At 45.4% G+C, this 21,844-nt stretch overlaps 10 protein-coding genes across 10 annotated transcripts; 6 read left to right on the top strand and 4 right to left on the bottom strand.

Annotated features, from left to right (window-relative positions):
• Positions 1–727: 727 nt before the first annotated feature.
• Positions 728–2,301, top strand: V8C40DRAFT_243411 (S-adenosyl-L-methionine-dependent methyltransferase). Its single transcript, XM_083215428.1, has 5 exons — positions 728–957; positions 1,025–1,151; positions 1,229–1,352; positions 1,411–1,850; positions 1,904–2,301. The coding sequence occupies exons 1-5, from the start codon at positions 811–813 to the stop codon at positions 2,215–2,217; spliced, it is 1,152 nt and encodes a 383-aa protein (XP_083074548.1). The 5' UTR covers positions 728–810; the 3' UTR covers positions 2,218–2,301.
• A 260-nt stretch (positions 2,302–2,561) lies between these two features.
• On the top strand, positions 2,562–3,653 carry V8C40DRAFT_265215 (beta-lactamase-like protein; the record flags this gene model as incomplete). Its single annotated transcript, XM_083219632.1, has 1 exon — positions 2,562–3,653. The coding sequence occupies one exon, from the start codon at positions 2,562–2,564 to the stop codon at positions 3,651–3,653; it is 1,092 nt and encodes a 363-aa protein (XP_083074547.1).
• Positions 3,654–3,837: 184 nt separating this feature from the next.
• Positions 3,838–5,783, bottom strand: V8C40DRAFT_243409 (uncharacterized protein). Its single transcript, XM_083215427.1, has 3 exons — positions 5,440–5,783; positions 4,183–5,343; positions 3,838–4,109 (listed from the first exon to the last, which is right to left on the bottom strand). The coding sequence occupies exons 1-3, from the start codon at positions 5,577–5,579 to the stop codon at positions 4,031–4,033; spliced, it is 1,380 nt and encodes a 459-aa protein (XP_083074546.1). The 5' UTR covers positions 5,580–5,783; the 3' UTR covers positions 3,838–4,030.
• Positions 5,784–5,801: 18 nt separating this feature from the next.
• Positions 5,802–8,253, top strand: V8C40DRAFT_243408 (major facilitator superfamily domain-containing protein). The gene is made up of 6 exons (XM_083215426.1): positions 5,802–6,306; positions 6,391–6,471; positions 6,524–6,573; positions 6,635–7,232; positions 7,425–7,525; positions 7,576–8,253. The coding sequence occupies exons 1-6, from the start codon at positions 6,082–6,084 to the stop codon at positions 8,072–8,074; spliced, it is 1,554 nt and encodes a 517-aa protein (XP_083074545.1). The 5' UTR covers positions 5,802–6,081; the 3' UTR covers positions 8,075–8,253.
• Positions 8,254–8,510: 257 nt separating this feature from the next.
• V8C40DRAFT_243405 (Zn(II)2Cys6 transcription factor domain-containing protein) lies at positions 8,511–10,985 on the top strand. The gene is made up of 2 exons (XM_083215425.1): positions 8,511–8,619; positions 8,706–10,985. The coding sequence occupies exons 1-2, from the start codon at positions 8,589–8,591 to the stop codon at positions 10,922–10,924; spliced, it is 2,250 nt and encodes a 749-aa protein (XP_083074544.1). The 5' UTR covers positions 8,511–8,588; the 3' UTR covers positions 10,925–10,985.
• V8C40DRAFT_243404 (uncharacterized protein) lies at positions 10,886–12,289 on the bottom strand. Its single transcript, XM_083215424.1, has one exon. The coding sequence runs from the start codon at positions 12,215–12,217 to the stop codon at positions 10,988–10,990; it is 1,230 nt and encodes a 409-aa protein (XP_083074543.1). The 5' UTR covers positions 12,218–12,289; the 3' UTR covers positions 10,886–10,987.
• A 688-nt stretch (positions 12,290–12,977) lies between these two features.
• Positions 12,978–13,967, bottom strand: V8C40DRAFT_265210 (uncharacterized protein; the record flags this gene model as incomplete). Its single annotated transcript, XM_083219631.1, has 4 exons — positions 12,978–13,118; positions 13,179–13,403; positions 13,469–13,725; positions 13,799–13,967. The coding sequence occupies 4 exons, from the start codon at positions 13,965–13,967 to the stop codon at positions 12,978–12,980; spliced, it is 792 nt and encodes a 263-aa protein (XP_083074542.1).
• Positions 13,968–14,808: 841 nt separating this feature from the next.
• Positions 14,809–16,816, top strand: V8C40DRAFT_243403 (serine hydrolase domain-containing protein). The gene has a single exon (XM_083215423.1). The coding sequence runs from the start codon at positions 15,257–15,259 to the stop codon at positions 16,490–16,492; it is 1,236 nt and encodes a 411-aa protein (XP_083074541.1). The 5' UTR covers positions 14,809–15,256; the 3' UTR covers positions 16,493–16,816.
• A 116-nt stretch (positions 16,817–16,932) lies between these two features.
• On the bottom strand, positions 16,933–18,065 carry V8C40DRAFT_286924 (HpcH/HpaI aldolase family protein; the record flags this gene model as incomplete). The annotated part of the gene is made up of 4 exons (XM_083222606.1): positions 17,765–18,065; positions 17,524–17,699; positions 17,137–17,458; positions 16,933–17,071 (listed from the first exon to the last, which is right to left on the bottom strand). Exons 1-4 carry the CDS (start codon positions 18,013–18,015, stop codon positions 16,933–16,935), a joined length of 888 nt encoding a protein of 295 aa, XP_083074540.1. The 5' UTR covers positions 18,016–18,065.
• Positions 18,066–19,310: 1,245 nt separating this feature from the next.
• V8C40DRAFT_209235 (CoA-acylating methylmalonate-semialdehyde dehydrogenase) lies at positions 19,311–21,405 on the top strand. The gene is made up of 2 exons (XM_083212096.1): positions 19,311–20,227; positions 20,290–21,405. The coding sequence occupies exons 1-2, from the start codon at positions 19,696–19,698 to the stop codon at positions 21,342–21,344; spliced, it is 1,587 nt and encodes a 528-aa protein (XP_083074539.1). The 5' UTR covers positions 19,311–19,695; the 3' UTR covers positions 21,345–21,405.
• Positions 21,406–21,844: the final 439 nt, after the last annotated feature.

Genomic DNA, 21,844 nt, shown 5'->3' with positions numbered 1-21,844 from the left:
ACGTAAAGGGATGAGCCAGTTCTCGGTTTGCGCTGCGTATAATTCTCAGTCATGCTTCGTAGTAGATGGCCTGTACACAACGTCCATAATAAAGTTACTTGATATGCATATATTCTTGGCCCTAACTACATAAAGCCAGCCAACTACTCAAGGCTCAGATATTTTGACCATTATCTTACTAATTCTTATGCAACTCTTGGCTTGGTAGAATTACGCACTATGTCAACCCATATTGTTACGATCTATTACCTGTATTTGAGTTTTTGTATTAGCTCGGTTCTGTCAACAGGTCGAGACTCGCTGACTAAAGAAACTAAGCTCGCTTTAACACCTTTGCTACCTAGTATCTTGTTCTAAAAGACTGGTACCATTCAAACTTGTCTACGTTTCATGCCATCTTTCCCTCCCTTGTGTCATTTCGCAGGAATTTAATTGGAATTCCCATCAACTTCAGCAATCCTGAAGGAGGAGTATTAAGCATTTAGTAACTGCAGTAGTGCCAACAAATAGCTTCGAAGGAAGTGGCGCAGTGGATGTACTTCACTATTAGTATGCACCAGTGCAGCTAGCATTACCTTTACTACGAGGTTCTGCCAAATGGGCTGTAGCTTAAGCATCGTAGACATTATTCGCCGAGGAACTAGCCTTCCGTCTTTCGATATTATCATGGTCTTATTATAACCGTCTCTTAATCCATGCATCTTTGACCAAATTATTACTTAAGTACGCTCTCTCTCCCAACTAGATTTTTACTGTTCGCATTCGTTGAACATCAAACAAGCTAAAAACCGGTCAACATCTCAGTCCACAATGTTAAGCCTTGCATCACAGATCGAAGCTGCCGCCAGTTCCCCGCCTATTGATGCTGGGGAACGACGCGCGCTCTATGACGCTGCTAAGAAACTACTAAATGTTACCGAGGACCCATTCGATACCATCTACCGAGTGAACAATTCAGTAAGTCAAATATACCAATACGGTGCTTCACTCAGTAGTGGGGTATAACTAACATGTTCTTCGGCAGCCCATGATCCTTACTTTCTCTCATATTGCTTGTGAGCTCGGAATTTTCAACTCGCTCGCCAATTCTACGGTTCCAGTCACGACTACGACACTCGCCCAGTCCTCGAAAGCTAATCCATTGCTACTTAGTATGCTCATCACCCTTGCTTTCAACGGCGTTGAGTATATTTTATATAGTTTAACGTATACTAATCCATATCTGAAGGCCGTATTCTTCGCTTCTTAGCCTCTCATGATCTTATCATGGAGGCTGATCAGAACAGCTATGCTGCCACTACAATTACTCGCACCTTAGCTCGCCCAGGCTTTAAAGCAGGAATCGCACATTCGTAAGTCAAATTCTCTTACACAGCGCTCCTGTTTCCGCACTAATTTGGTGATCAATAGATTCATGGCCATTATGCCGTGTCTTTTGGCTGCACCTCAATTTTTAGCCGATACGAAGTATGCCAACCCAGATGACTTGGTGCATAGTCCCTTCCAAGCCGCCCACAACACCAAAGAACCAGCATTTGCATGGGCTATGAGGCAGCCAAGAATCATGGACGATTTTAACCTATGGATGTCTGAGCTTCATGATGGCCGGAAATCTTGGCTGGATGTTTTTGATCTCGCCGAACACGCTTCAAATTCTTCTGCAGACACCCTTCTCTTTGTGGACATTGGCGGTGGCATTGGCCAGCAGTGCGCTTTGCTCAAGAAAGTCCATCCTGAGTTGCTAGGCCGTGTTGTGCTACAAGACCAACCTTTTGTTATTCCACAAGCTATTCCAGTTGAAGGAGTCGAGAAACAAAGCTATAATATCTGGACCGAGCAGCCACTCAAAGGTACGCCCAGAGTAAGCCGTTCGCGTCTGCGAGTATACTGAACACAATAACAGGTGCAAAGGTGTATTACCTCCGTAACATACTACATGATTACCCAGACGAAAAGAGTATCACCATCATTCAGAATACTCTGTCCGCGATGTCTTCAGAATCGGTACTCGTTATCGACGAGATTATTATTCCTAACAAAGGCGCCCACTCGCGATCAACCGAAATCGACATGACCATGATGGTTAGCTTTGCCTCAACTGAAAGAACTGAAAAGCAGTGGATTAGTCTGCTTAATAACGCTGGCCTAAAAGTCTTGAGCAAAAACGTATACAATGATGCCACGGGACAGAGTGCCATTATAGCAGTACCCGAATAAGCACGCATATAGAGATGTATATAATTACCGAGGATATAGCTCGGGAAATATTAGCTTGTAAAGAAGTTCAATGCATCATTTGACCAACATTATTAGATACCTGGCAATGCAGCAGCTCTTTTTTTTTCCCTTTGCCACACCCGAGAATAAGCGCCGTCCGGTGTGATCCTTCTTTAGATGTATAGGTTGTATATTTGCTACGTCTTTGTGGCGTCATCAAGCATCATGGCTCTGGAACCCTAGGTGAAGTGCCCTACACAGCCGGGTCTCATATAATACAATATATGTGGTTAATTTGCCTTCATCCAACCAATTCCTCCAATAAGCCATTCTTATTATCAACAATGCAACCGACAGAGCGACTTATCCTTGGCCCCAAGTCCAGAGTCTCGTTGATTGGTTCACAAGCTGAGGATAGAGAAATTCCCAGTAGTCTACCAATCACAAATGTCCGTACACATCCTCGTGTTTCAGACGGTAAGGAAGATGCCAGTATCTTCTTTGTTGGAACCGCTATAACTGTCCTGGAATGGGGCGGTTTTCGCATTTTGACAGATCCGAACTTTTTGCATGCGGGAGACCATGTTCATTTAGGGCCTGGTGTTACTTCCCGGCGCAAGACCAATCCTGCTGTTGACCTCGACAAATTGCCTCAAATGGACTGCATTCTGTTGTCTCACTACCATGAAGATCATTTTGATCAGCTGGTTGAGGACTCACTCAATCGGGACTTTCCGATTATTACGACTCCTCATGCCAAAGCATGTTTGACATCCAAGTCTATCCCTGAGCCTTTCAGGGCTATTCACGCCCTGGACGTTTTCGAGAGCATACTACTGGAAGACCCAACAAGCATACATACCGACCCAACAAATAGTAACTCAACCACATCTGTGATTAGAGTGACCGGTATGCCCGGAAAACATATCCCCCCGGGCCCTCTGTCTGTCATCAATGATATACTGAGTGCTGTACCACCCACAAATGGATGGCTCCTGGAGTTGGGATGGATCACTACTAATTGTGATCACCACTTCGACCAGAATACTGATGAAGAACTCAAGACGGGTTACCGCATATACATTTCAGGAGATACTCTTTTCGTCGATGAGTTGAAAGAGATACCAGAGCGACTCAATGGCAAGAGAATTGATCTTATGTTAGTTCATCTGGGAGGCACAACTATTCCGGGGCCCTCTGCGCCATTGGTCATGGTCACTATGGATGCCAAACAAGGAATCCAGATGATCCATCTTATTGACCCAGATATTACGATACCAATTCATTTTGATGATTATGACATTTTCCTGTCACCACTGTCAGATTTCAAGAATGAAGTCGAACAGGAAGGCCTGCGAGAGCGTGTTGTGTATCTTGAGAGAGGGGATCAGTATCGTTTTACTGTACAAGATTCTTACCATGATGATGATCAGTAACTCTGACCAGCTCGCAAACACGGAAGGTACAATAGTAAAATAAATGCTACCATTGTATTGAAGATGCAACTAATTTCGGACTATTGTTCTTGGAGATGGTATCATGTCCAATCACGAGCACAGTTCCGCATTTATACTGATCTACGATGTTGTTTGTGATAGCATATAACTAGTAAATGTAATGAGGTATTATTGTATTTCATATAAGTGAATAATTTCTCAGCTTTCTATTTTTTAACCCAAATGAATGCCGTTTTGCTCACTTGACATGCAATGTCCAGTATCTGACCAACATTGCACCATACAAAATTTTAAGCACAATCAGTGTTGAATGCTACTGTTGAAACACAATTCATGTTAGACCTGTAATCCTACTATTAGGGTGTTTCCTGCTTCCTGAGTTTGCCATTTACAATCGTGTAGTTGGCATCAATCTCTCTGTTTTCATGCTGACCTCTATGACAAAGTGGTCAGTAAATGGAACCTCTATGGAATGAAAGAAATACTACTATTCTTAACTGCAACTTACAAATTACTTGTAATAGGTAGAGAATACTGATCAAACTTGCCCATGCAAGGCGGGCCCTTGCAAACGCTCGTCGTTCGCTTGGTTAGGTTGTATCGAACATGAGCCAAAGTTGTCTGGGCACCCTTGTATGGATAATCTGGTACGTTCTTGACTGTGCAATCTTCCATGTGTTGACAGACAGACGAAGGTAGTGACAGATGATCACAAAACGCTTCGGTTATGCTCTCTTCCGTTAGCTGTTTATTATTCGATGGCCTGACTCTTTGTGCAACTCTCACGGCGCGAAACCAACTGCTGCCACCGGGATAACGATCGTTCCATTGACTTGCTTGGAAGGATTCGCTGGTGAAATGGTTCGATGCTACCACAAAGTTATCTCCGTTGGAAGGATATCCCAGGTGAACAGCGCCTGGCGTAATCTCCAAAGACATGATAAAGTTGTCTGCAGTTCCAACAATGAGCTTGTTCGATAGGTGTCTCGGGGCATTTTTGACGTTTATAAGTGCATTGGCAAAATTGGTGTTGTGCAAGAACTGTCGGCGGACCAGTGACATTGGTAAGAGTGGTTCCTGTGGACTCCCTGGAGGCAGAGAGAGATCCAGTGGGAAGTAATCTTCAGTTGACATGAGAGAGCTCGCGCAGACGCCAAGTCCTGCGGAGTTAAAGCCGGAGCGGCCCAACTGGCCCGCTTCAGTCATTACAAACATAGCGGGTAGATCTTCAGATGCATCCGGGTGGATCTCTAGGTATACAGCCGTATCTTTAAGGTAAACGTTGGCTGACATGTCCCAATTTTGGGCCAAGATAATGTCACCATTGCTCATCGACTCAGCAAGGAATCCAGCAGTGGTACACTCTTGAAGCTCTTGCATATCTGAGATATCATCGCCCAAAACTGCGCTTTGGCTTCGGTTATCACCATTTTGAGTTCCATGGCCATTTACGGCGGCTTTAGACGAGTTTGTATTCGAGCTCGAGGGACAAGGTCGAATAGTTGATCCCCGGACCCTAGCAAGATCGTAACGGGCATTGAGGAACAAAATCTCATCCAAATCAACGCCGGCTCCATCTGCGATACCTTGAAGCTCAGGGAGTGCTTCGGGAAAATATTTCTCTATACCTGGGAGATAGACCTCCTTGATGATGCGCAGAGACGTCTCCCTGCACATGGTCAGTAAATGTAGAATACAGATGCCTAAATAGGGTAATATCTAATGGCCCAGAAAAGGACTAGAAAATACAAGAGTCAATCCATACCATGGAAGCAATTTTCCCGGGGCGTGATAGTGAGCAAGGCTATCAAGAATCTTCTGCCGAGCCTGTTCTCCATGGGTATGGCCACGTTCATACGGTAGTCCCCTGAGAACAATATGCTGATAGTTCGACGGCAGCATCATGGTGGATTGGCGCTAGGCAACTTAGCCTGTTTGGTGAGCAGATTCTGGACGCTGGCGATTGGCCAAAGAAACTTAACAGCCATCGGGAATCAGCAGGAAAAGATGGCCTTAATGTAGTAGTGCAGGAAGCGGCCGTCCAAGGAGGTAATCGGATATAGAACGGCATAAAGGTCTCTTCCGAAGATATCACTGAAGGTATCGCCATCTCGGCATAGCAACCATGTACGAGGCTAGCCTGTCTGGCTGTGGGTTTGTGGGGTCGGCATAGTAACCCTTCTTGGTAGTCATGGCGAGATGCCTATCTTCCCCCACCCTCGGCAGCTGAATAGCAAGCTCTCCTCACCTCTTGGCAAAGACCGAGATAAGCAGCAGCCAAGGCATTTCGATGGATGTAAAAACTGTTTAAGAGGACACTGATCACCGGGATAATGGCTCTGGCAAGTGTAATTACAAAACCTACAATTTTTGCAAGGCATAGCTGTCTTTTCGTGTGGAAACACCAATGGCTTCAGACAAGAATGCAATCAACTCAGCCCACCACGATGAACTTGTTGTAGAGCCGAGTGATGTTCATCGGATTGGGGAAGACCTCTTCACCAAGAAGTTACACAAACATCACGATGATGCTCTTGACTTTCTCCAAAATACAGAGGATCAAAATTTCGCCTATACAGATCAGGAAGCGAGTAGTGTGCGGTGGAAAATCGATTTAATGTTAATGCCACTGGTGAGTATATTTAGCATCATCCATGGAATGTTTTATAAGCTATATAGCTATGAAAAACAACGTGCTGACAGAACTTCCTTCCAGCTACTCGGGACGTATACCTTGAATTTTCTAGATAAGGGAATTCTGTCTAACGCGTCAGTCTTTGGACTTAAAGATGATACGGTAAGTGTGTTTGTGGTGAAAGCTTTCAAGTCAGATACTAATGCTACTACAGCATCTCGTTGGTCAACAGTACAGCTGGGTTGCTAGCATTTTTTACTTTGGGTGTGATGTACCGCCGATACGAACGACCGTCGATGCATAACAACTAACGCACATTCTTTAGTTATATGCTTGGACAGCCAGTCAATGCATACTTGCTTCACAAAGTCCCTATGGGTAAATGGTTGGCCGGTAATGTGTTTGGCTGGGGTGTCTGCATTTTACTAGGCATCACAGCCAAGAACTTTGCAGGCATTGCTACCACGCGCTTCTTCCTTGGCCTTTTTGAGTCCGTTACGAACCCGGCATTTGTGCTGATTACCAGCCAATATTATACTCGCAAGGAACACTCTCTTCGTTCGTGTATATGGTGGGCAGGCAACTCCGTTGGGTCCTTTTTTGGAGACCTTATTGCCTACGGTATTGGCCATGGCCATGGCTCGCTTTCGCCGTGGAAGTACATGTTCATCACCTTTGGCGGATTCACAGTCCTCTGGTCTATGATCCTCATGTTATTCTTGCCCGATTCTCCGTGGAAGATGAAATTCTTGAACGAACGAGAGAAACGAATCGCTGTTTTACGTGTAATGTCGAATCATACCGGGATAAGTTCTTCTCACTGGCAATGGAAACAAGCAGTCTCTGTTCTTGTGGACCCCCAAGCGTGGATATTCTTTTGTATTGCATTTATCCAATGCCTTCCAGGTGGTGGACTAACAGCAGTAAGTACAGCTTATCCCTTCATCTCTTCATTTCTTTTCTGAGGGGTCGAGCAATCGCTGCCCACATTTCGAGTCTTCATTACTCTGCGTTTTCGCCGTCAGGTCGATGCTCTCAACGCAACGCTCATCTTATCATACCTCTATCCAATCAATCACAAACCTACTGGGTTGCTAACTATGTTGACCTTCTAGTTCAATAAACTCATCTTAACGGGACTCGGATACACCAACCTCGAGGCGACTATATATTCTATGCCCGAGCATGCCATTCAGCTTTTCAGTGTCATTGTTGCGTAAGTTATTCTTTGCCTCTTTTATACCTATAGTAGGCTAATGTTTCCAGTGGTATCGTTGGTTCCTATATAGGAAACGCTCGATGCGTCGTGATTATTTTATCCAACATCCCTCCTTTGGTTGGCAGCTTGATAGTGTATTATGTGCCTGCATCTGACAAACTCACTCGTTTGGCTGGTGTGTACATTCTCTTCACGAACACCATTAGCTACATAATGGTGTTGAGTCTCGTTGCTTCCAATTTCGCTGGAATGTCGCGCAAGACGGCCGTTTCTGCAGGAATATTTCTTGCTTATTCGGCAGGAAATCTTGTCGCACCTCAGCTCTTCATTGACTCGGAGGCACCCCTCTACCCCACAGGCTTTCGAGGAATGATTGCCTCGTTCGTGACTTTGATTGTGTTGGCTTTCATCTTGATGACCTACCTAATTTTACAAAACAAACGACGTGACAAGAAGTATGGCAAAGTCGATCCAAATGCCATACAGGAGGATGACTTCCTTGACCTGACTGACAAAGAGCTGCACTACTTTCGATATGCTTGGTAGCTAGTTGCAATGTAACGAGAGAGATCTTTGTGGGAAGAAAGATGAAATAAAGGATAGGATATGTAGTTTGAAAGAGTGGCAAGTTGGGTGTTCTAATTTAATGTATAAAAAACTTTGGCTGCCGGTGTTATATACTAGAATTTCTTCATAAGTGAGGCATATCGATGGACAAATAGCTGAACACTTTTGCAAGAATGGTTTACTCGCAATGAAGATGTGCTCGACTACGTCGTAGAATATTTAGATCGTTACGCTGCCTCGTACTTTCACTACAGAGTTGGGATTTTTTAACCTGTAGTCACTATCGCCACATGTGACCTTGGAACCCACAGTAGATTGCTCCAATACCGCACTGCTGAGGGGACCTGGATTGGCGTCTTCATATAGCCTATATTTGTTCACCGCGCGCTAATGTGAACAGCCCACCGACAATCTTCCTAATCGCGGCTGAGTTTACATCCGTCTCTTATTGACCCCATCCAACTGATCAGATGCCTGAGTAATCGTTTCAACAATGGATCGCACACAACGCCGAAGCTTTCATGGTAAGTAAGCAACCCTCGGCGGAGGTCAATAGCCGTATTGGAATGATCGTATTGTCAGTGGACATGATCAACTAATCATAGAGCAGGATGCATGACCTGCAGGAAGCGAAAAGTCCGCTGCTCGGGAGGCAATCCGTGTCAAAACTGCGTCCGACTAAAAGCAGCCTGTATTTCATCGTTTGATAGCAATATGAGAATATCTTTAGCCACATCCCTGGACAATCCAAGGCAGCAGGGCCCTAAGACGCTTCACTTAGCATCACATCCCAAGACGAAGCCCGATGTTGATGGGGATGTCAGTGACCATCAGCAACCATGCGCGACAGAGTTGGACATGAGAGAACACCAATCACCGGACTTAGCTGGCATGGTGTTTACCGACTTGGAAGATAAATGGCAGCCCGAATCCAACACACGGTCAGCCAAATGGAACTTTGAGCAGACAACGTCATCTACACATGATACCACGAATCTCGACAAACAACGGCCCGAGGGAGATATTGTTGGATTGACCAGCTTCCAGATCTCAGATGTCTCGGATTTTAACTTTTCTTTTGAGTCATTCTTTGACAAAGACATTGAGTTTCCCAGCTGGCCGGATTCCACATTTTCCATGAACGGGCTAGAATACCAGCTTGACGATATCGGAGAAGGCAGTCGCCGGAGGCAGCCGATGGAAGAGTCAACACCCTACGGAAAGAAGCGCGCCAAAGTAACAGACTTCCCACCGCAGCTAGAGGAAATGTCTCTGCCGCACGTCAATCAGGACACTGCTTATCTGACTCATTTCGAGCGGTGGATTGCCAGCTGTGGCTACTCTCTCAAAGAGGACGGTAAAGGAAACTATCTAAGATTTGTCCTAGACTACATTCAGAGTGACCACTGTAGTCCCGATTCTCCATTCCGGTTTGCGGTCCTGGCTTGGGCTGCAAAACACTTAGCAGCAACCTCTATATCCCACGACGAATCGTGGAAGACGTACTATGCTCAGGCGGTTCGAGGCCTTGAGCGTTTATCGTGCTGTGTTGACTCAAATGACCACTTCTTGGAGCCTGGCTCAGCTGCACCGACGGGCCAGTGTGTCATTTCTTCAAAAGCCGAAATCACAATATCGTCTGTGTTGTTTCTCTGCAGATGCGATGTGTTGAATGGCGATGCTACTTCGATTCTAAGCCGCTTGGACAATTTAAAGGAGCATCTAGCATGCCATCTAGATAATACGTCTCTCTCTGCCTTGGCATGCAAATTTCTCTTATGGCTTTGCTACATCGATGTCCGCCTAAGGATATTCTCCTCATCATTATCATCCAGCAACAGTGGAGAAAACACCGCCATGACTACGCTACTCCACGCGCTCATACGCCATCCCAGCTACAAATACATTCTATCGCATTCGCATTCGTACCTATCAGAGATTTTTGGCCAGACTTATCCTGCTGACGAGCTAGTTCAGGACGAGAAAAAGGTGCCTGTATCAGTTCGAACGCATGAAACATTTTGCCTCATTTCTAATATGCTTCAGTATCGCTCGTGGAAACATGTATTAGAACAAAACTCCAGTCTCTCGGAACACTGTGAGCTTGCAGAAGCCAAAGAGACCGCTATCAACCTCGATATACGGCGCATGGATACAGAATTTGATCTTGCATTAGCGACGAATCCTGCGGCAAATGCACTCCGTCACGTTGCCACAAGCCTGGGAAAAAACATTGTCAACAGAGGTTCCCGTGATCACACTGCCAACGGTAGCCTATCTCCGCATTCGCCTCCACCTGCAAATACATCACGAGACATCGATCGAGCCTCATTGCAGTGGTTATCTTGCTATGCAGCATTTCTGTCTGCCAAAGTTTTATGGTCACGATTTTTGTACCCAGATATCCGTAGTGATTCGACTGCCGCAATGGCCACCAGCGGTATACTGAAAATTGCTTTACAACTTCGACAGATACACCGCAAGAGCCGGTTGGCGTCTCTAATGAAGGTACCTCGCTCAATGCTATGGCCTTTGCCCATTTTTATCGCAGGAATTGAGACAACGGACGAGATTTATGCGGACTGGATTTCGGAATTCATGGATGAAATGGCGTCGGCCATGAATGGTTCTACACGAGAGCGCAGCCATGCTACCGGAGAGTATATGGATACTTCAATTGGTGACAAGGGGGAGAGTTTGACTGACCACAGGCTTATCCTGATACTAATGATGCGTGTACGAGAGAAACAAGATCTCTTAGGTCGCCGTGTGGATGTCCAGGAAGTCATGGGAGAGATGGATGGCGCGAATGATATATTCTTACTATGACCGAGAAATATACTATGCGATATACTATTTTACTTACTTTAATGCACAAACTTGTTCCCACGATTAGATCCTATATTGCCTTTCAAATCCAAAGTTCCAGACTTCAGCCCTACGGGTTCCATCGGAAGATTCCTTGAACCCAACATGCTGGAACACACTTGGCTCCAGCGCCCACTTGACAAGGCCACGAGCTTCTGCATAATCTTCCAATATCATGTCTCCCGGGAAGTCGTATGGCGGATCTCTAAGCAGGGCTTGGAAACCCTCCAGGTGTCGCTGGGGAAGGACAAGTCCCTGAGCACAGCACCCGTAGTGTGGCATCTCGCGTGCTCCATGCAATGTGCTCAAGCTGAAGGGGCTCAATCTGCCGGTGAATAGACGACCAGAAAGGAAGTACAGAGCAATAAGAGCCGGCAACCAAAGACCAAAGACGAGCGCCGCAAGGTAACGCTGCGCGTGCGGTGAAACGCCGCTCGAAGCGCCGACGCGTACGTATTTCCGCCCAACCAGAAACGCAGCCAGCACGGCGGTGTATACCAGGCAGATGATTTTGGAATAGCCTAACCATTCCTCGTTGTTCCATCCCATTAATATTTCCGAGTAAAACAATCGCAGATATATCCATTCCCTCGTAGTCTCTTTGGTCTTTTGCTCGACGTATGTCAGTCCTTTTATGAATCGAGGGAACCAGTCCCTGGTGGTAACAATGTCGTCTTCCACCAGCGCAAAGTATGGGTATTCTTGCTCTCTGCACGCTTCGACTAGCGCTGAGTGGTCAAGTCTCATGTTCTCAACCCGGCCATCACCACGAATATTCCCCTCTTTCAGATCGAGCGGTATACGGCGATACTTGGTGCTTCCTTCAGGCGGCTCGCCATAGAGCAGAACCTCGTCAACAAGCGGCTCGAGCCAATTCTGTCCATAGGCAAAGTGCTCCGAGGGCGATTTATCGGCCAGCAACACAACGATACGGATAGAGGCACGCTCTTCCGGCGTGAGCGTATCGGACAATGTAGCAATCGTGGAGGAAAGGAACGACTCGGTCGTGCGATTAATGCTGGGAATGCCGATGCAGAGCAGCTTGTCGACAGGTTTGATCGGTATGACTCTCGCGGGTAGATTGTGGATGTATGCCTCCGCCTCAGCAGCTCTCACACTGGAAAAGCGCTGTTCGTAGGCTCTATTGGCATTGAAAAAGATGGATGACGGGTCATCGTATGAGAAAATTGCGGAATATATGAAGAGGAGGATCCAAAAGACGCAGAATGCTGCGTTAATGCGAGAGACGGACATGGCTGTGGTCGCGTGACGCGGACTACACGCTACGAGTACACATCACCTCCAACTACTAAAGAATCGTTCGCTTTATGAGGAATACTAAGGATCAATTGCTAACGGAGATTATTCTCACGCCAAGAAATGTTATTCCAGTGTCTCCATAAATACGACGTTGTGCCGGGGTATGGATTCGTGGGATGACTGTCGCTTACGAGGCGATCCTTTCGAACGCAATCCATACAAGATTGCGGACATACGAAGTAGTATATCTATATACACATATCATTAAAGCCTCATAGGCTCTACCAGGTCATCGTTCGCACAGTTTTGTTCATGTCAATACCTTAAAAAAAATTGAACTATATAATCGTGGTAATGTCTACAGAGCATTGAAAAATCTTTCTCTTACTCCATCTCTCACTTTCCATCCCGGCTACACCCCACGTATCAGGGGCAGTAGATACCCCACCATTTCCCCAATACGTCGCTACCGGCTATTCACCTACGTACCGAAAGCATTACCCTGCATACAATATTTGGAGTTCAATCTGAAAGTGATCACTATTTACCCGAACTTGGAAAGGTGAACAGGCATTATAAAAAGAGGAAAAGACATAGGGAGCACTTAAATGCAGATATGCGCAGTGGGGCAAATGTTAAACGCAGGCCTTGGAGAGTTACCAGGTGAATCAGGTTTATTTTCTTAATGAATATACATGTTAATAGCCGTAAATTATATACTTGAATGGTCAAACGTATTGATGTTGCCGCTCAATTAACATTGGTTGAACTTAGAGTTAGAGTAAAGCCAGCCAGTCATGCGGTTGGCAATATCATTGACATAGGATGCCGTAGCTCCTTGGCCATCATTCAAGTTCCCAGCGTTAACTGAACCAGAATTATAACAACGAGCCGCCTAGGTAAAAGACGAGTGTCAGCCAGCTTCTCCAAATTAATCTCACTCTGATTGACTTACTTCATAGATGTTGCCGTATTGGTTAATGCACTGAACCAGTCCATCACCCAAGGCAGTTCCTTGTGTACCGTCAATGACCATCTGGGTAATACTAGATTGTTGAGCCGAGTTGCTGGCCGAGTTACCAACAAATGTCACTCCACCATCAGACTGCATCAAGCCCGGGTTATCTGGCTGGGAGGGATCTGGGTTGTTAGTCGGGCAGACGTTGACACAACCGATGGACTTTGTAAATGTTAGAATACACACGCGTGCAATGACAATTTGATGGTTGGAATTTGAAAGCTTACCTCTTGTAAAATTGTAGCGAGAATGAATCGATGATCAACTAAAGAAGTCTGGGCAACTTGCTGGATAGCATTCCAGATCAAGCCAGTTTGCTCTCCGCTGTTGCCAGCTCCAAAAGCACCAGCGCCGTTCGAGCAAGATCCTATGCCGAGGTCGGCACAAGATTCGGCCATGGCATTCTTTGAGTAGTTCCACATGGCGTCAAATTCAATCCATTCAGATACGGGGGGGAAGCTCTCCCAGCCACCATAATAGCACCCTACGATTGTTAGAAAACATGTATGGTGAAAGCACGATTACGCATTGGACGCAATGTGCATTTGGGGACTTACTGTACGTGTCTGATCCAGCATTTCCAGTGCCGTCATAAATATTGGCATTGTTGTTGTTGCCGGCTCCGCTGCTGAAAGCTGACGAACTGGTCACCTTTTGGCCTGAAGGGTTGGAAACAGCCAAGGCTAAGCCTGCCATCGCCAGCTGTGTAGCCGCCGTGAACAACATTTCGATTTCTTTGTCTTGTGGAGTTGACTTGAAGATTGTAATGCAGAAGATGGCTAATACAAGCTAATTCTTTGTTTTCCAAGACACATGGAAAGACCATTCTTATATAGATAATTGGGATTATATGAACATTTCCAAGTCAACAAAGGATACGGAGTAGGTGGACCGATCTAAAACCTTCGAGGAAGGCGAGCGTGACATTATTCATTCGCACGACATTTCACGATGCGGTCTAGTTGGAAACCCAGAAGATTCCCAATCTGGAAACATCAAATATATTAGGTCGAGACGTCTCTAAATATTTAATCCACCATACGATTCGTGTCGTGATGCTATCAAACACTATTAAAGGCTTGCCGTCTTTGCCGTGAACGACGGATCTGGGGCTAGCACTAATACGAAGAAGCCCCAAAGAAGAAGGAGCTTGAAGATTCTCGGCAACTCGGTCCTTTTACGGCTTATCCAGTGTAAGTCTATTGGGAGTTCTAAGTTGAGTAGTTGCTATGAGATTTATCCTCCTGCCGTAGAAGGAGCTTTATCTTGCGATACGTGAATCTAACGGGGAAATGGTCTTGAGCCATGAACCATATTAATACGAAGTACACAAATTACATGGGCCGTTGATGTTTTATTTAAAACCAATTAGTCAAGCCATTATGCACAAAAGATTAAAATAACATCTGAATTGATTGCGATTCGATATTGTTATTGTTCTCGCTGTCGTGCGCTGCTAAAGCGCTCCATCAGCCGCATGGTCTCTTGTTCACATCGAAGTCACCTGATGATATGAGACATTTGAAGGACATAGGCCTATATCATTGGTCACCATCAAAGATCTGCAGAACACGTCGCCAAGCTTTTCATGTATTACATCCAGTAAGGTTAAATACAAGGTAATCGGCACTCTCAGATTTTGGTCTGCCTGTCGGAAAGCCTTTAATGCTACCATTGCCACTCAACCCGTGCGTTGTTTAGTAATGGCCGGCGGGGCTTTCTCGATATTTGATGTCCTAATCCCCATTCTTTCAACACAAAGCTACAAATATCAGCAGGGAATTATTACTCATTCTCTACAAACCGTATGAGCAAACACAAATGTTGCAGTCATTTCTCTTTGCTATCAGTGCCGATGGCGGAATGATTGATCACGTGTAGGCAGTGCACGGCGTGCTGTGACTAATAAGCACTGGCCTTATAAACATCGCAATTTGACTCATCAGCGTCGTGAGGTTCCCGCAAACGTCTTATGCCGCATAATTGAAACTGCTTATTGTCGAAAACTTCATTCAATGTCTGAGCAACATCATAATACGAAAGATTTCTTCCAAGGCGCATTGCAGAAATGCCTTCAGGATGGCGTTGAGATCGGCGTTCCTGGTATTACGGCTGCGGTCGCATCCTCGGAGGGGCTTCTCTGGTCAGGAACGGCAGGGCTGGCGAATGTGGAAACCAAAAGCCCGTTTACTTTGGAACACGTCGCTGGAATTGGAAGTATCACAAAAGTTTTCATGAGTGTGGTTATTTTGCAGCTCATTGAAGAACGGCGACTCAGCATTGATGATACTCTTCAACAGTATGTCTCTGCAGAAATTCTTCGGGGGATCCCTCATGCTTCCGGAGCTACGATTGGCCAGCTCCTTAGCCATACTTCAGGCATCCCGAGCTGGGAAGATGATCCCCAATGGATTCGGCAGGGCCGCGGGTCAGATCTTGATCCTGATAAGATTTGGACAAGCACGGAAACTTTGGACTATATCCGTTATGACAGTGATCCGAATCTTCAAGCGCCGGATCCCCAGCCAACCCCGGGTAAATACTCTTACGCAAACACAAACTTTACCTTCCTAGGTCTGGTTGCGGAATTTATTTCCTCAGAAACAGTGTCCCCCGAAATTCATGCATCAGTTGGGCATTCAAGCGTCAAAGCTGCAAGTCTGATTCGCTCTCGAGTACTTGAACCTCTGGGTTTGAACTATACCTATCTCGAGGGGTTTGAATCGCCCCAAGCGGGTCAAATGCCCAATAGATACCACTGGGTGACCCCTACGTTCTTATCGACAGCTGGTGTCTGTCCTGCTTTCACATATCCTAAATCTCGCCCGGATCTCCTAGACGCAAGCAAATCCAACATGTCGACGGAATGGGTCGCCGGCGGCAACTTATCGCACCCAAAAGATCTTTGCACTCTGGCACTTGCTATTCGAAATGCTAAAATCTTGTCACCATCCTCGCTGAAGCTCATGATGGATCTCATTCCGATAACAGAGAGAGTATGGGTAGGCCATGGGATCTTCAAGATGCGGACCGCTGATGGTAATGCATGGTTTGGACACAACGGAAGTACTTTGGGGTTCAATGGAAGTATGTTCTGGAATGAAGAAATAGATGTAGCCGTTGCAGTGCTGGGAAATATCGGTACAATGCATGCTGGGAAAGTCCCAGGTGCTGCATCGGTTGCCCTTGAGAGTGAGTTCCTGGCATTGGCAGTAAAGCTTGCAGGCTCATATTCCGGGGAGAGATCCTGAAGCATTCGGGAAACCGCTTAGATGCCCCGGTATGGATACCTCGAATGCATGGTTTCTCATTTTGCCGAAGCCATACTGGCTTCTTACATTTCTTCTGAGAGTTTTAGCCTTTAGTTTTGGCTCTCAAAAAAAGTATAGAATGCACTTTTAAGTATATTCAACATCCTATTGGCTTACAGCACGCTAGTTTTATTTCATTCATATTGGTAATATAACACAATGCTGCTCGCAGACCTTTCATCATCGCATCAGGAAATTCACGCGTTGAAGTGACTCAGAGTCAGAATTGAAAGCATAGAAGACAATAAAAACCATGATCATAAGTGATAATCTTCTATCGTCTTCTATACTGTAGATGTATATTTTTTTAGAAAGGCAAAGACGTCTGTGTTCCTCAACACATAATACTTTTAGTGCAGAGTTCCTAGCCAAATGGCTTTTCAAGTCGAAAGGAATCCTTTTGCCTTTTCTAGGTTCGCTTTTACCGTATTAGCAATACCCCATACGTCTAGCATGACCATAATAGCTCTATGACCAGATTCTATCAACATTGGGATCATATCGAGATTCATAGCTGCGCTATATCATATACCATATTAGTTTGAGCATGAATAATATTATGTATAGAGAAAAGATGTACATACCCGAAGAGAGGAACATTATGTTTTTTGCTAGCTTTGGACATGCTTTCCATGGCAGCCGCTAGAGTAGGGTGAGGTTGTCCCAGAGTCAACTCCAGTCCCGCATCTGCCATGAAGTCTCCAGGCCCGAACATTAGTGCTGAGACTCCGGGTATGGATGCAATCTCATCCACATTCGCGATACCTTTGACGCTCTCTATTTGCGCGATAACGGCGACATGTTTGTTCGAAGTTTTCATATTGAACGCATCATTCGCATATAAAGACGCGTCTGAGATACCGGGAGTGAAAACCCATGGGCTGAATGAACGACCACCAAGAGGAGCTAATTATGCCGTTAAGCCAAAGTCTCTTTATCCGTTTCTGCTATTTTGAATCCATCGTACTCACGGTAGTAAATTTTTTTCATGAATTCTTCAACCTCTTCTTTGCTTTCGCAGTGCGGAATGATGATACCAGCAGCGCCCGCGTCCAATGCCGTAGTTAAAGAAATCTCATCTTCTTTTGGCACTCTGACAATGGCCATCGTCTGACCCTCAGAGTGGTGCTGGGCTGCATGGATGACGCTATGGTAGTTAGCTAATCCGGTCGATGAAAGGAGAAATTGGATCTAGTCCATAGGATGCCATACTCATGGAGCACCAAACGGTCAAACATGCCATGTTCAACATCAAACCATACAAAGTCTGGTCTAGTAGAAGCATAGACTTTCGTTAAAAATGGGCTCGGAACCCCCTGTGCAACACCGAACAAGGTCTTTTTAGAATCCTTCTGCGCCTCTCGCAAAGCCTCCTGTAGGTTTCCGGGATATGTTAAGAGTGCCGATCTCCATTTTGCCTCCGTATGCAAATTGGTTTGTTCGAGGTACCCTTTGCCCGACATGCTGGATATATAACTTGTGTTTTTGTTTCAGTAGTTGACACAGATTGACAGTTCTGCGGCTACACAGAAGGGAAATATGATAAGGAACTGGAAGAACTTCTTCATAGTCTTATATAAATTTGGCAAGTCTGGGCATTATGGAGATGTGAGCATTTAGTCAAAAGGAGAATGCAATGCGGTGTAAGATTAATCTGGATTCCAGGATATAAAGTTTTGTGGCTGCGACCTATGACAATTCCATGTGTACAAAGTAATATATTCAGCAACGCTCCTGATTAGTGCTTATCTAATTCTTACTATTTCCATATTCTCTTCCTGCGCAATATTGTTTACTTGTTGATCGCTCTTCGCGTCTCGATCGTGTATAGAAAGTTAATATGCTAGTGCTGAGCTGTGAGTACCTATAGAAAATAAATTTAGTAAAACAAGCTCTTATCTGTCATGATAGAGGACGAAGCCTCAGGCCAGACGGAGTTTGCAAACTCATTTATTTCCGAATCACAACAGGTGGACGGAGCGGACTGCTACAGCAATGGCATCTCAAGAGATATAACTAGAGTGCTCTAAAATTCCAGTTAGCTTAAGGGGATGCTCAAACAACAGAGATCGCAATATGACTATTCACACACAAGCTAAAAATAAGTCCACTATTTATTCAAACCAGATTGCCTTTTGAGCGGCTATAATGATTAGGTGTTTGCGTGTGCATAAGGTGTTGCTATATAGCTTGACATGTTTAGGCTTTTACACCCGAGGCTGTTCTTGGTGTTCTTCGTTCACCCAATGTCAGTGCCAAGCCATCATCTCTATTGGGGCCATTAAGTGGGAGAACGAGTCGATTTCCAGATGAGCAACCTCATTGTACGGCAGTAGACTTACTGGATACACAAACGCAAATAAAAGCAGCTAATTTCTCCGCGCGTTCTCAGCATCCTCCATTGATGTGCTGCGACTACACAGCATTTGAGTCCAATTTAATAAAGTCTCATACCATCTTCAAAGAAAAATTCCGACTATAAAGCTACTGAAGGGAAATACTAATAATAATTTTACCCTGGTAGCTGGGGGGAAATGGGTGGGGTGGGTGGTTGGAATAGCCTTCAACATATGGAGTCGAGAGATCGACAAAGGGAAACCATACCGATCTATCGGGCTATTCTTAACACGGTTGATCGATGCCAGCTTTCATATTTTCCGGCGCGAGAATTCCAACATTTGTTCAAAGTCATCATATTCCTTTTAGCAACTCTGACAGTCGTCTCCCCGCACAGTACAAAATACGTGCTTCTTGAATAGTATGCTGCAAGGATGAGAATATTCCAAGCCGCATCATCGATTCCTTGCGCCGGTTTCAGATCAAAAAGCGCCATGATGAGATGTCCAGACTGGAGCGTTCATGTCTTAATTTCTCAGCTCAGGTCCCATTTCTCAATGATGGTGCTTACCAAACCAGCATATGTGCCTTATTCCCCGCACGAGAGTTGGGAGCTCCCAATAGTTACTTGGGCATCTCCGCAGATTGGGCTCATCTACTACTGCGGGGGTGAATGATGGGAATATCTTCCATCTTTAATAACACATGATCAGCCTCCCTGAATAAGAATCTTAAGATTTGCTTATGATTGTGTGACTCTCGCATCCTGACACAAGTATCAACATTACTTTCTAAACGAATTGAAAATGACACAAGACTCAAACTCAACTGCGGCGAGCCTGCTAGGCTCAACCTCAACCAATTTCCCTCGATCTCACGAAAAAATATCCGACCCAAGGGACACGCCATACTTTATCGACAACGAATTCCGACTGTCTCAATCAATGAATTTCATCCCTGTCCATGATCCTGCGACAAATAACCTGGTTACTAGAGTACCGATGATGACCGGTGACGAATTACAGCTCGCAATTGAATCGGCACAGAATGCCTTCAGCTCCTGGAGCAAAACCTCGATAATTGCCCGACAGCAGATCATGTTTCGTTATGTCAGCTTGATTAAAGAGAACTGGGATAGACTCGCTGCTTCCATTACCTTGGAGCAGGGTAAAACCTTTGCAGATGCGCGAGGCGATGTGCTGCGCGGGTTGCAAGTTGCAGAAGCCGCATGCGCCGGCCCAGAGTATATGAAGGGAGAGATTTTGGAAGTCGCCAAGGACATGGAGACCAGGACTTACAGGGAGCCTCTTGGCGTTGTCGCCGCAATCTGCCCGTTTAGTACGTTCTTCTACTTCTCATCATCCAACACCCAGTATGGTTCTAACGAATATCGCAAAAAGATTTCCCTGCAATGATACCTCTTTGGTGCATACCGATTGCTACCATTACCGGAAATACAATGGTGCTGAAGCCTTCTGAGAGAGATCCCGGCGCTGCGATGATTCTTGTCGAATTGGCCGAAAAGGCCGGCTTTCCAAAGGGCGTTATCAACGTGGTACATGGCGCACATGATACCGTTAATTTTCTCATCGATTCTCCCGTTATTAAAGCCATTAGTTTTGTTGGAAGTAACAAAGCTGGAGAGTATATCTTCACACGTGGCTCCGCAAATGGGAAGAGGGTGCAGGCAAACTTGGGCGCAAAGAATCACGCATTGATCATGCCTGACAGCGACAAAGAAGCGACCCTGGATGCTATTATCAGTGCTGCCTTTGGAGCTGCAGGACAGCGTTGTATGGCACTGTCCGTAGCAGTATTTGTGGGAGAGAGCCGACAGTGGCTTGATGAACTCGTTCAGAAAGCGAAAACTCTAAGAGTTGATGCAGGCTTTGAGCATGGTGCTGATCTTGGTCCTGTTGTTACACCTGAGAGCAAAGCGAGGATTGAATCACTAATTGCAAGTGCGCAAGTCGAAGGTGCTCAAATTCTTCTTGACGGTCGTGGTTATAAGCCAGAGAGGTATCCGAATGGCAACTGGGTTGCTCCAACGATAATCACCGACGTCAGGCAATCTATGCAATGCTATAAAGAAGAGATATTCGGCCCGGTACTGGTGTGTGTTAATGTTGACACTCTTGAGGCAGGTATTGATCTCATCAACGGGAACGACTACGGGAATGGTGCTGCTATTTTTACTTCCTCAGGCGCAGTTGCAGAGAAATTCCGGCGCAACATTGTAGCAGGCCAGCTGGGCATAAACGTGCCAATCCCGGTGCCTCTTCCAATGTTCTCATTCACAGGAAATAAGAAGAGCGTGGCTGGAGGGGGGGCCAGTACTTTTTACGGAAAACCAGGAGTGAACTTTTACACTCAGCTCAAAACTGTCACATCTAAGTGGTCAAGTGCAAGCATTGTACCGACCAAGGCGGTGCTATCGATGCCGACTGGATCATAGAATACCCATTGCATAGACATAGAATGCTTAGTGAATAATGGAACATGAGATACACCTGTACACACTTCACTGATTGGCAATTTAGCGAAAACAAAGAAACAAGACCCAACAATGTGCTGTTTTTGAACCCACGAATGTTATATCGATGTTTTATGAGGTCGTCGAACTTTCTATGTAACTTGTTAAGTATTTAATATTACTATCTATAAGTGCTTCTCTTGCTGTATCCTCCATTCACTTCTTCATTTATAATCTGCCTTTAACTAACTTTAGTTTTCGCGGCGGAGCACATTTCCTTTTGTGGGCTCGAGCGGGCAATGTGTAATCCATTGACCACGCTAGTATTATACTGGCCAGTTCAGTCAACATCAAGTTTCCTTTTACCATCTAGTTTTACTTCGTCCTATCCCACGTCAAGCACTGTATTAGTCAGTTGTACGCTTCGAACTGGCGTCTTCTTCACAATGAAGTATCATGCCGCCCTTGTTATCAACAACCGA

Source organism: Trichoderma camerunense (genome assembly GCF_050948025.1).
Source record: "Trichoderma camerunense strain CBS 138272 chromosome Unknown V8C40scaffold_7, whole genome shotgun sequence".
In the NCBI taxonomy this organism is placed as follows: domain Eukaryota; kingdom Fungi; phylum Ascomycota; class Sordariomycetes; order Hypocreales; family Hypocreaceae; genus Trichoderma; species Trichoderma camerunense.
The sequence above is the reverse complement of the archived record's forward strand: the minus strand, read 5'-3'. Positions and strand labels throughout refer to the sequence as shown.

Bases quoted from the DNA above. Each gene is read 5' to 3' on its own strand.
- V8C40DRAFT_243408 (XM_083215426.1), top strand. From the start codon at position 6,082: ATGGCTTCAGACAAGAATGCAATCAACTCAGCCCACCACGATGAACTT. The intron at 6,472-6,523 runs GTAAGTGTGTTT...ATGCTACTACAG, and splicing joins TTGGACTTAAAGATGATACG to CATCTCGTTGGTCAACAGTA. The intron at 7,233-7,424 runs GTAAGTACAGCT...TTGACCTTCTAG, and splicing joins CAGGTGGTGGACTAACAGCA to TTCAATAAACTCATCTTAAC.
- V8C40DRAFT_243411 (XM_083215428.1), top strand. From the start codon at position 811: ATGTTAAGCCTTGCATCACAGATCGAAGCTGCCGCCAGTTCCCCGCCT. The intron at 1,353-1,410 runs GTAAGTCAAATT...GGTGATCAATAG, and splicing joins AAAGCAGGAATCGCACATTC to ATTCATGGCCATTATGCCGT. The intron at 1,851-1,903 runs GTACGCCCAGAG...ACACAATAACAG, and splicing joins GACCGAGCAGCCACTCAAAG to GTGCAAAGGTGTATTACCTC.
- V8C40DRAFT_243405 (XM_083215425.1), top strand. From the start codon at position 8,589: ATGGATCGCACACAACGCCGAAGCTTTCATG. The intron at 8,620-8,705 runs GTAAGTAAGCAA...ATCATAGAGCAG, and splicing joins ACAACGCCGAAGCTTTCATG to GATGCATGACCTGCAGGAAG.
- V8C40DRAFT_243404 (XM_083215424.1), bottom strand. From the start codon at position 12,217: ATGTCCGTCTCTCGCATTAACGCAGCATTCTGCGTCTTTTGGATCCTC.
- V8C40DRAFT_243403 (XM_083215423.1), top strand. From the start codon at position 15,257: ATGTCTGAGCAACATCATAATACGAAAGATTTCTTCCAAGGCGCATTG.
- V8C40DRAFT_243409 (XM_083215427.1), bottom strand. From the start codon at position 5,579: ATGATGCTGCCGTCGAACTATCAGCATATTGTTCTCAGGGGACTACCG. The intron at 5,344-5,439 runs GTATGGATTGAC...GACCATGTGCAG, and splicing joins CCGGGAAAATTGCTTCCATG to GGAGACGTCTCTGCGCATCA. The intron at 4,110-4,182 runs GTAAGTTGCAGT...ACTTTGTCATAG, and splicing joins CTACCTATTACAAGTAATTT to AGGTCAGCATGAAAACAGAG.
- V8C40DRAFT_209235 (XM_083212096.1), top strand. From the start codon at position 19,696: ATGACACAAGACTCAAACTCAACTGCGGCGAGCCTGCTAGGCTCAACC. The intron at 20,228-20,289 runs GTACGTTCTTCT...TATCGCAAAAAG, and splicing joins CGCCGCAATCTGCCCGTTTA to ATTTCCCTGCAATGATACCT.